The 11,545-nt window shown below is 38.8% G+C and overlaps 1 protein-coding gene across 1 annotated transcript; it reads left to right on the forward strand.

Moving 5' to 3' along the window:
* The first annotated feature begins 1,663 nt into the window (after positions 1-1,663).
* On the forward strand, positions 1,664-11,291 carry vamp3 (vesicle-associated membrane protein 3 (cellubrevin)). The gene is made up of 5 exons (XM_078248160.1): positions 1,664-1,772; positions 5,615-5,693; positions 8,447-8,605; positions 9,633-9,684; positions 9,896-11,291. Coding segments are annotated over exons 1-5 (309 nt in total). The 5' UTR covers positions 1,664-1,770; the 3' UTR covers positions 9,913-11,291.
* Positions 11,292-11,545: the final 254 nt, after the last annotated feature.

An 11,545-nucleotide genomic window follows, 5' to 3' on the forward strand; every position in this document is an offset into this window, starting at 1 on the left:
ACCTCCAGTTGTTATTGTTATAGGTTCAGTACTTGATACTGTTACTTGTTACAGCTCAGTAACTGTGACTTTTGAGTTGGAAATAGAAAAAAAAAGTAGGTGTCCAGTATGTAAGAACATTTAATTGAGAATTTCTTGTAAACTCTGTTTCAATTTTGTACAACTTGTACAATTTTAAAAAGAGTTTAAAGTTTTAAGACTTTAAAAAGTACATCAATATTAAATTACTTTAGTAGTATGTTATAACTAACATTTAAAAATCTATTCGACCTACCATAAAGCTTCTGTGCACGTTAAGTAAAAACTATACATTTTCAACAGGAAGCTTTATAGGAACATTTAAATTAATGTTGAGCATGTTGGCTCATTTTGTCTCATTTTGTAGTAAATTATACGGCTGGGTAATTTAAGGACTGTAACATTAAGGGTCTTCGTAAGATTGGGCCACCATGAACCGCTTCAATACTCTTATAACTCATTTTAATAATTGTTCACTGTAATCACTTGCTAATGCTGTCACATAGTGTGTACACAATTAATCATGGGTTAAACATTTTCAGATGGTTGTAAACAAGTCTGTGTGCATTCATCTCTTCTGCAATGTGGACCTGTGTGTCTTATATGTTTTGTTATTGTTATAATATTGGTATTAGTAGTCCATCTAATTAAAACAATCCAGGGAATTAGCACTAACCCACTGATTAATGGCTTTAACAACTCACTCACTGCCAGGAAAATAGCTCAGATCGTGTCCTGACCTGCAACCTGTAGCATTTATTTCATGTTCTGTGAAACAAAGAATATCATTGTCCTCTGTGTTGTTTCTATTTATAAGTCGGAGGAATGCACACAATCAAGAACAGTGGTCCAGCAGTGTGTTTCTTTCTCCAAGTAGCCTATTTCACATTTGAAGAACTAAATCTACAGAAATATTTTTTGTCCATGTGGTCTATTTAAAATAACGAAGTTTTCCTCTATTGCAGTTATGAAATACGTGTCGATGAATGCTCCTAACTTTAAAAATGTACAATGTAAAGTTTTGGTTCCCATCAGGTTCCCATGTCACATGATGATCACGGGCTTTGATGGTCGCTTTTTCCTCGCTCGCATATCTACTGGACAGTTGACCAATAGAATTAATAGAAACACACTAGACATATTTAAACCGTTACGCTTCTATTTTAATGACAAATCTTATATATTTCCATATATTCAAGTAAAAGCTCCCTTTGATGTTAGAATTTAATGTTATGCGTTGACAATTGGAGCAATGCACTGAGGGCGACAGACTAGCCTACTGCCTCTTTAATGCTGCCTTCATGTTCTCATCGTAAGCTTACTCTTAATACTTTCTAATCTAATAACAAAATGTACCAGATAACATGAGCCGGTTATTTTATGATATTTTATTTAGTAGCACAGAGTTACATTGTGCATGATTACACGGTGAATAAGGAACAATACAATCAGAAATAGGCTTAACATTTAGTTTTTGTATATTAATTGTGCTAAAAGTTATTCTATAGACTTTATTATCATAATATAAATTGCCATCACATCTTGGTACAACGAGTAAAAAAGAAAATTCTCACTTTACTGGTTTTATTTAGTACATTACTCATCGGTCGTTTGCATACGCATGACTTTTCCCATTTCCGATAGCACGGGAAGGCAGCAAACCACGGCAGTAACTGTTACGGCTTGACACTTTAGCTTTAGCTTACAGACAAGAAACAGCGCCGTTGTCGTTCAAAGAAATTTCATTTCACAATGTAAGTCTATCACGTTTATACCATACGTTTTTAAAAATCAAATGTTACTCGGTCAAACCTGCCTAACATACCGGCCTCCGGGTACTTTGGTGACACAAGATCACAGAAAAAAAGCAACGCCCAAAACTTTGCAACTCGCTAGCACGCAACAAGTGCTAGCACGGGTTGAGATTTAGCAAAGCTAGCTAGCTATCGCAGCGTTACATTAGAGCTTGGTAACTTTGGTCAACACAAACTGTTAACGTCCATTTGCTAACGTTAATTAAGTAGACAATTAAAGGAAGCATGCTGCTGTAGATGACGGACTTGTATAACGTCCGCAGTTGAATATTAGTGTTCGCCAATGAGCTTTAACGCTATGCTAGTTTAGCCTTTCCTCTGTTTTGTTGACCTCATAGATATAACGTTAGCTATCTCTATTAATGGGTTGAGAGAGAACTACCTACGTGTATGCATTCAGTTAAAAACAAGCTGAAAACATTTCGTAGTTATGTTGTGGTTTTAAATAGTGCAACTGTAATTGGGCATAACTACAATTTGAGCAAAGTAACGTTACAAGTAATTAGTGGTAACATGTCAATTTAACAGCAGGAAATGTATTTATGGCTTACGTACGTTTTGTTATCAGTACGTTAGTCAATAATTGTATAAATAAGAGGGTAACGTTAATTAAAATGGTGTAACTAGGACTCCGTGATGTTTATTTCTTCCATTTATTGTTTATCGAACTTTGGTCATGTTACAATAACCACACCGCAAGCCAAATCAAATTCCCTTGTTTCCATATTTTCCATCAAGGAATATTAGGAGGGAGGAGGAGGAGTCATGTTCCAGTGCGAGTTCTATTGAAGTTAATAGGGCGGGCATGGCAAGTCCCACTATAGCATCATATCTGTGTTGTTTCACCTTTGACTAAAAAACGTTTCCACAAAATAAAAGCAAACGTAATACGTTTTTTTTTTTTAATCTAAATCCTTCTTCTTTTTAAATGCATTTTGTGTTTAGTTTATTAAATTGTCTGGAATGTAAGTGAGCTATCTCTCACTTTTACATTTGATATATTTAAACAAGGGGGCGCAGCTGCAGTCGCCTCTGAAATACTGACAGATGTTTTATTTCTAACTGATCTGTGATGTTTACACTCTCTCTCAGCCACTCTGCTCTATAACAGCCAGGTTGTATGATGAACAAATAGGTTTGTTTCCTGACCTGGTAGGTGGCAGTGTACGTCAGGATTGTTAACATATAGTGTTTTTTATTTTTAAGATTATTGTTTTGGGTATTTTTAGGCCTTTATTTCCAGAGGACAGATGAAGACATGAAAGGGGAGAGAGAGAGGGGGAATGACATGCAGCAAAGGGCCGCAGGTCAGAGTTGAACCCGCGGCCGCTGCGTCAATGAATAAACCTCTATATATGTGGGCCTGCTCTACCGACTGAGCTAACCCGGGCACAACATATTGATTCTAAACCAAAGCGCTGATGGTATGCTTGCTCTGGCCCATAAGGCTTGGGTATGTACATTTACTGGGAGTTTGGAGAGAGTGGATGGAGTAATTGGCTTGAATATATGGAAATATATCCTTTATTATTGCTGCACTCTGCTTCCTCATATTCATAAACATATTTAATGGTGTAATCTTGAAACTAAGAAGGCCCCTCTTTCTGTAATACCAGGAGAAATGAGAAAGATGATGTGAGGATTTGTACTGCTCGTCATCAGGGTCTTTGGCCCTTTTTTAGCTTTCACTTTTGTTTCATTCCTTGATTAAATATAAATCAGATATTTTAATTTTTGTACCAAGAAGCAATTTCATTTAAAGCTTTGTTTGCCGCAAGGGATGAGAAGGGATCTTTTAAAAGGTTTTGTGGACCTTGTGTTTGTGTTTTAGTATGCATGGGTGTGCCTGCTTGCTATTTACAATAGCCTAATTGTTTTGCAAGCAGGTCATTACTGCAAATTAAACTCTGTCAAGGTGATGCAGGTCTTGAATCATCCTGAAGGGGTTTAATTTAGAACCCAACAAATATAGGATTTATGAGACCGATACCAGTTTTACAGGGGGGAAAATTCACTGATTACTGATACAGCAGCCGAGAGAGAGAGAGAGAGATAATAACATTATTATTATTAGAGCCTGACCGATATATCGGTGGGCTGATATTAGGCATTTTCCAAACTATCGGTATCGGCATTTATAATAAATGAATATTTAAAAAATAAAATAAAAACGGATGAAACCCCTTTCAACCACGTCTTTGCATATTTTGTCCACCAGATGGCGCTCTACAACGTCCCTGTTGGCAACACTCGTGTTTAACCCTTTAAGTTTCATATCTTAAGTTTGTATTTATATTTGTATTTTATTTATCAGAACTTTAATATATTTTGATGTTCTGTTGTGACAATAAAACAAATGGGTTTATTTTTAAACTGCATTATCATAATATTTTAGTGAGGACTCATAAATAACTACAAATAACTAATGTTAGGGAAATCTGTTAATGTTTTGTTAAGCATTTCTGGATTATTTTAAAAAAAAATCTATATCGGCCGATATATATCGGAATATCAGATTTTTAAATCACTAAATATTTGTATCGATATCGGCTTTAAAAATCCTTTATTGGTCAGGCTCTAATTATTATACATAACCAGAAATAAAGATTAAATAAAATAAAAATAAATAGCTAAATAAACATCAGTACTGTATGTTCAGTATCAGTCAATTGCTGACCACGCTCTGCTGGACAAACAACCTAATGACACCATTTCCAAATCACTCCAAGCATGCGTTCTGTTAAAAAAAAAAAACCTTTCATGTCCAACAACATATACGCTGGAACCAATATGTCTGTATGTCTGTCCCGCTCGCTTTTCATTATCCTGCTTATTGCACGGCTACTTACTAAAGACATCAATAGTTTGACACAAAATTGTGATTTTAAAAATGATTTTCTTGATTTAAAATGGTGTTCCAGAGTCTATGATCAGAACTCGCAATGGTTCGTTTCATTCGATTCATAGCAGCGGGCTGCCATTCAGAAATAACAGACCGTAGAATGCCGTAATTGACCAATCAGAATCAAGTGATCCATCTACAGCTGTTCTTTTAGAGTCTAAGCAGGTGGTGTAAATTGCCACACTTGTCTCTTTTACTGAGGCATTATACATCCTGAATAATCCCTACAGTTTGGTGTAAAAGCCTTCAACCCATCGCTTTCAGTTAGCTATTGTCTTTGTTAAGAAAAGTGTGATCATTGCAGAGCAATACTGTCTCATGCCAGATGGTGGCAGTAGGTAACCACTGTAAAAAGGGGTGTAGGGACCAAGGAAAATGGGGACAAGGATACATATCAAATCTAAAACCCATAATTAAAGCAAACTGTATAATTTCCTTGTTCCAGTTACCATGGTTTATATGTTTGTCCTTGTTTAGAAACAATCTTCCCAAGTTGTTATGACAGAACAAGCTTCAGGAAATTAAGAAGTCAGGGGCATGTTTGCTGTTTGAGAGGGGTTGGGTGCATGACGTCATGTTACTCTTAAACGGGTTTCATGCTTCTTGTGTTCAGCGTGGTCGTTGGCGGTGTGGATGGCGCGCATGGTCGCCACGAACTGTCTGGTCAATCGTACTGATTGCGGTCAAAGTGGTTTGACTGTGTTCAGGGATTATATAGCTATGGGATAGACCAGTTTGCTTCCACTTATCACCAGCTGTTATTAGTCATATGTGTCTTAATAGTTTAGGTGCAGATTAAGTAACATGTTATGCAAAATCTTTTTTTGTGTAATCTCACAGAAGGCTAATATCTACACTTAATTTTCATCATTTTCACCAGGTCAGCAGCCGGTCCAGAAGGTTCTGGTGCAGCGTCAGGCAACAGGCGCTTGCAGCAGACCCAGGCCCAGGTGGATGAGGTATGATACGTCTCTGATTATTGCCTTCTCTCGCTCCATCTTCAGCCGCTCTGTGTATGGCCCTGACATACCAAGCTGATGGCCATGAAGTAGTGGCGACGCAGGCCGACTGTGGTGTTGCCTTATGTCGCCGGATGTGGCCTTTGTCTTGGCCAAAAGATTTGTGCTTGAACACACCGCAAAGACTAAAACTGACGGCCAACTACCACCTATGTTCTGCGCCTGCGTGACAGGAAATAACTCTCCATGCCAGCAGTAATCTACTGTACAGGTGCTGGTCATATAATTAGAATATCATGAAAAAGTTGATTTATTTCAGTAATTCCATTCAAAAAGTGAAACTTGTATAATGTATACATTCATTCCACACAGACTGATATATTTCAAGTGTTTATTTCTTTTAATTTTGATGATTATAACTGACAACTACTGAAAACCCCAAATTCAGTATCTCAGAAATATTGTGACAAGGTTCAATATTGAAGACACCTGGTGCCACACTCTAATCAGCTAATTAACTCATAACACCTGCAAAGGCCTTTAAATGGTCTCTCAGTCTAGTTCTGTAGGCTACACAATCATGGGGAAGACTGCTGACTGGACAGCTGTCCAAAAGACGACCATTGACACCTTGCACAAGGTGGTCATTGCTAAAGAGGCTGGCTGTTCACATAGCTCTGTGTCCAAGCATGTTAATAGAGAGGCGAAGGGAAGGAAAAGATGTGGTAGAAAAAAGTGTACAAGCAATAGGGATAACCGCACCCTGCAGAGGATTGTGAAACAAAACCCATTCAAAAATGTGGGGGAGATTCACAAAGAGTGGACTGCAGCTGGAGTCAGTGCTTCAAGAACCACCAGGCACAGACGTATGCAAGACATGGGTTTCAGTCCTTATGTCAAGCCACTCCTGAACAAGACACAGCGTCAGAAGCATCTCGCCTGGGCTAAAGACAAAAAGGACTGGACTGCTGCTGAGTGGTCCAAAGTTATGTTCTCTGATAAAAGTACATTTAGCATTTCCTTTGGAAATCAAGGTCCCAGAGTCTGGAGGAAGAGAGGAGAGGCACAAAATCCACGTTGCTTGAAGTCCAGTGTAAAGTTTCCACAGTCAGTGATGGTTTGGGGTGCCATGTCATCTGCTGGTCTTGGTCCACTGTGTTTTCTGAGGTCCAGGGTCAACGCAGCCGTCTACCAGGAAGTTTTAGAGCACTTCATGCTTCCTGCTGCTGACCAACTTTATGGAGATGCAGATTTCATTTTCCAACAGGACTTGGCACCTGCACACAGTGCCAAAGCTACCAGTACCTGGTTTAAGGACCATGGTATCCCTGTTCTTAGTTGGCCAGCAAACTCACCTGACCTTAACCCCATAGAAAATCTATGAGGTATTGTGAAGAGGATGATGCGATGCTCCAGACCCAACAATGCAGAAGAGCTGAAGGCCACTATCAGAGCAACCTGGGCTCTCCTAACACCTGAGCAGTGACACAGCCTGATCGACTCCATGCCACGCCGCATTGCTGCAGTAATTCAGGCAAAAGGAGCCCCAACTAAGTATTGAGTGCTGTACATGCTCATACTTTTCATGTTCATACTTTTCAGTTGGCCAACATTTCTGAAAATCCTTTTTTGTATTGGCCTTAAGTAATATTCTAATTTTCTGAGATACTGAATTTGGGATTTTTATTAGTTGTCAGTTATAATCATCACAATTAAAAGAAATGAACATTTGAAATATATCACTCTGTGTGTAATGAATGAATATAATATACAAATTTCACTTTTTGAATGGAATTACTGAAATAAATCAACTTTTTTCATGATATTCTAATTATATGACCAGCACCTGTATGTCATTCTAAAAGGAAATTAGGTCAGACCCTTCTGAGTGCGCCCTTCAGTTGTTTGTTTGCTTTCTTCACTACCGTTTTTCAAGCGGAACAGCCAATCAGATGGATTGGCTATTCGGCCGACGAAAAGGCAGACGAAAGCTGACGTGTGGCGATGGTGTGGGACACACCACAAAAACTAGGTCTCACGGTCGCTCACAGTCCCAATTTGGACCGACAGCCGACGGTCTCCTTGTTGCGTCAGTGCCTTAACTCCCTTTTTCCTTTAATGTCTGTCTGGAGCAAAGATTGCATAACCCCTGGCAGCAGTGTCATTAGTCACCACAATGTGCTCTTCCTCCACATGTCAGCTCACATGCCAGAGAAAATTGATATTCAAAACTACGTCAGTGACGCCATCAGGAAAAAGTGGCTGCTAAGTCTCATTCCCCCTATGGTTTCGTTCTTAATCGTTACTGTTCTCTTTCTCATTTGTGGCCCTCTTCATGTTAGCCCCTCCTAAACAGAACTCTCCCCTTACCATGTCACACACAAAGCCTCCGATTGGCTGCCAGAGAATTATATAATCACTGCTACCATGGTTATGTAAGACCTGCATGGGCCTGCACACTTCTCTCCACCAGCTGCCAGTCTGACTGAGAGGAGGGGCAATTGTGAGATTTGTGGATCAGTGGAACATATGGGTTATGTGTAGTTTGCAATACCGTCTGTGCACACGCACATGCATGCCGGTCTGGTTCTAACTCTGTCATTAAGAAGTGTGTATTACCTTTTTTTTTTTTTTTACCTTTTACAGTGAGTGAGTGCAGTTGTGATCTCCCTATGTATGTTGTTTTTTGTTAGGTAACAATGTTCGAGGTTACTCAAGCGTGTGTGTGTGTGTGTGTGTGTGTGAGAGAGTAGGTGGTGGATATTATGCGTGTTAATGTGGACAAAGTGCTGGAACGTGACCAGAAGCTGTCTGAACTGGATGACCGAGCTGACGCACTGCAGGCTGGAGCCTCCCAGTTCGAGACCAGTGCTGCTAAGCTGAAAAGAAAGTACTGGTGGAAGAACTGCAAGGTGCCTAAACACAGTTTGGTCCCCAAAGAAACACACCAATTTTGCCACTGGAAAGACAAATTATTAACTGATCTAAAATGAACTCCATACTAGAAGTCTCCAGACTGGAAGTAGTCTAAATTATATTGGCCTTGAAAAAAACCTCTCCTTAAATGGCGTGACAATACGACACAAAGTTAGACAGACACTTCATACAATGATAAAATAGGACACAAGTCATTAAGTGAAAAGTGCAAAAGTGCCAAAGTGGTAGTTTAAATCTTAGACTTAGAAAACTTTGAATGTCCCCGAGAGGCAATTTGTTGTACAGTAGAGGCATATTGACACATAATCCATCTAAATATCTAATATCTAAATAGAATACAGTAAAAAGGAGTATGTTACACTTAAAGGTCTACCTAAAAGGTCTAATGTCATAAATAAACGACACTACTGCATAGTACTTCACATATATTCCTCCTCCAGTCATACCCTTCCCCACATCTAATTTAATTGGGTTATTGCCATGGGAATGAATGAGTTTTTTCCTCTGTTGGTTCTGACGTTAGGGTATCTATATCTAGGACCAGATGGGAGCGGCTTGAACTCCACTGACAGTGGATGGGTTGTATCCATGCAAACCTTGTCTGCCTTCTGTGCCAATCTGGTCAGATATAGTTCGCTCAGGTCTACCTGTTGCTTACCAATGATTTTTCCACAGGTTTTAACAATCTTCCCCTATTTATTCCTATGGGCGATTTTTGAATGTCCATACCAGCATACAATACAATAGGAGAGAATACTCTCGATAAATGACAATCCTATCAATCCTTCAATCCTATCCTACCAACATTTTCACCCAATTACTAGTTTAATTTGACTACACAACATACATTTTGTACACGTACCACTTATAATAGTGAACTAAAGTGAAACAAACAAAAATGATATCGTTAAACAAAAGGTTTTACAAATGATGACAGACTTCTGTCAGTCATAGAAGTTAATGTGTGTGGCACTGAATTTGCTGTACCATTACCCCTTGCAGATGTGGGCCATCCTGATAGCTGTCATAGTGATCATCATCATCATCATTGTTAGTGAGTATCAAGCCTGTGGTTGGACAAGCTTCTCGTTGCAGTTTGTGTTATTTCAGATGCTCAACACAATCTCTGATTTTCAATTAATCACTGCTCATGGCCCTTGCTATAAAGTGTAATTATAATTATTTTACAGAGATTTCAGTTTGATCTGGATTGTTGATGTTAATAAGTCTTTTATCTAAAAAGTTCCTCCCTTCTTCATTCACAGTTTGGAATTACTCCTAAAACAGCAACGAGAGGAGGAGTGAAGGAAACGATGAAGAAGAGGAGAGGAGCAACATACATAATTAATATTTCCAAGGAAGATGTCACGTGATTACTGTCTACTGTGCTTCACAATGTTTTTCTCCTGGCAGGGGTCTTCATTCCTTGGCCTGGTTTGCCCTGTGTGTGTGTGTGTGTGGGTGTGTGTGTGTGTGGGTGTGTGTGTGTGGGTGGGTGCGGGTGGGTGTTCTGAGTAAAGGATTGTCACAATACCAGAGTTTTACCCTGCATTACTACATCATACCAGACAACTTTACACTTCCATTGCACTTGCCAAAGAAAACAGAAACATACATAAAGAAACTGGTTGACAATTTAACTCGATCTCAACCAAAACATATTGAAAAGTTTAAATGAATCCTCTTAGAATGTGTGACAAAACACACACACACACACACACACGAGCACGCACACGCTTACATGTACATACATACATCAACCTCAGGACATAACGTGAAGAATGTTGTTGTAAACTCTCCTCAATTGATATTGACTTTTTTATGTTTTATTAATAGCCATTGATTTTGTGTGCCAGCCTAAAAGAAGTGCCTTTGAGGATATGCTGTTCTGTGTTAGCTAACATAGTATTAGTAACCCTGCATATAATTGAAGAGATGCCCCTTTCCAATACATACACATCTTTTCAGATGCCAAAATTTAGATTTTTCTCATTGAAATTATCTTTTTTTGGATGGTCTTATTTTAAGAATGATTACAGTCCTCCTTGGAAGGCTGGGATATGATGCCTTATTCTATTCATACACAAGGTTATTTGCTAATTCATTTCTCTGTGCAAGATATTTGAATTCCGATTGAATTAAGAGGAATTTCATTGGTCACCGGGCAACAAATAAGCTAACCAGTAACACACTGTTGAACCACCTGATCATACCTGTCATTGTCCAGCTTCCTTCAGGGAGGACAGTAAAAACTAGTATAAACTTGTTTAGATAAGTGCCTTTATGTTAAGACCTACAGCCTTACAGCTACGTAAGGCTAGAGAAACTGCTACGAAGTTTACTACACTTAGTGCTACACTGGGTTAAAGGTGGCATATTGTTTCAAGCAGGTGTTCCCAAGGACATGCTAGAAAGTTTGCCTTTTTGTGATATATTCAAGCACAAAAAAAAAAAAGGAAATGTAGTATTAGACAGATGCCTTAATAGGTTTCTCCAATGGAGAACAGCCAAAATACAGCCACGCCTTATTGATCATATATACCAGCCAGTAAAAGTAGTGCCTTCTGAATGCTCCAACTGTCCAAACAAACACTATGTTGCTTGCTTATTCAGCTGAACTCATTAGCCTTTAATAAACTCTTCTGTTTAGTCATACTGTCATTTGTCCCATTTGATTGATGCAAAGTACTTCTCACATGTGATATTTTAGTTTTATTATGCCTCTAACAATAGCTTTTTGTAATATATTATATGTAGATCTAACCTTAAGGAGACTGTATAGTATTTTTTGTTTTGGAGCTCACTGCTGCTCAGCATCATGCGTTCTTGAGTGTAGAGAAAAACTTTGTTGGGCAATGACCGTGTTGTATACCAACACTGGATGATTGCATTCTGTTGCCTCCGACTCTATTAAA

This window comes from Sander vitreus, chromosome 4 (assembly GCF_031162955.1).
Source record: "Sander vitreus isolate 19-12246 chromosome 4, sanVit1, whole genome shotgun sequence".
NCBI lineage: Eukaryota > Metazoa > Chordata > Actinopteri > Perciformes > Percidae > Sander > Sander vitreus.

What these genes read in the sequence shown, in the direction of transcription:
- vamp3 (XM_078248160.1), top strand. An exon ending in CCCAGGCCCAGGTGGATGAG is followed by an intron (nt 5,694 to 8,446) that starts GTATGATACGTC and finishes GTGAGAGAGTAG; the next exon opens with GTGGTGGATATTATGCGTGT. An exon ending in ACTGGTGGAAGAACTGCAAG is followed by an intron (nt 8,606 to 9,632) that starts GTGCCTAAACAC and finishes TACCCCTTGCAG; the next exon opens with ATGTGGGCCATCCTGATAGC.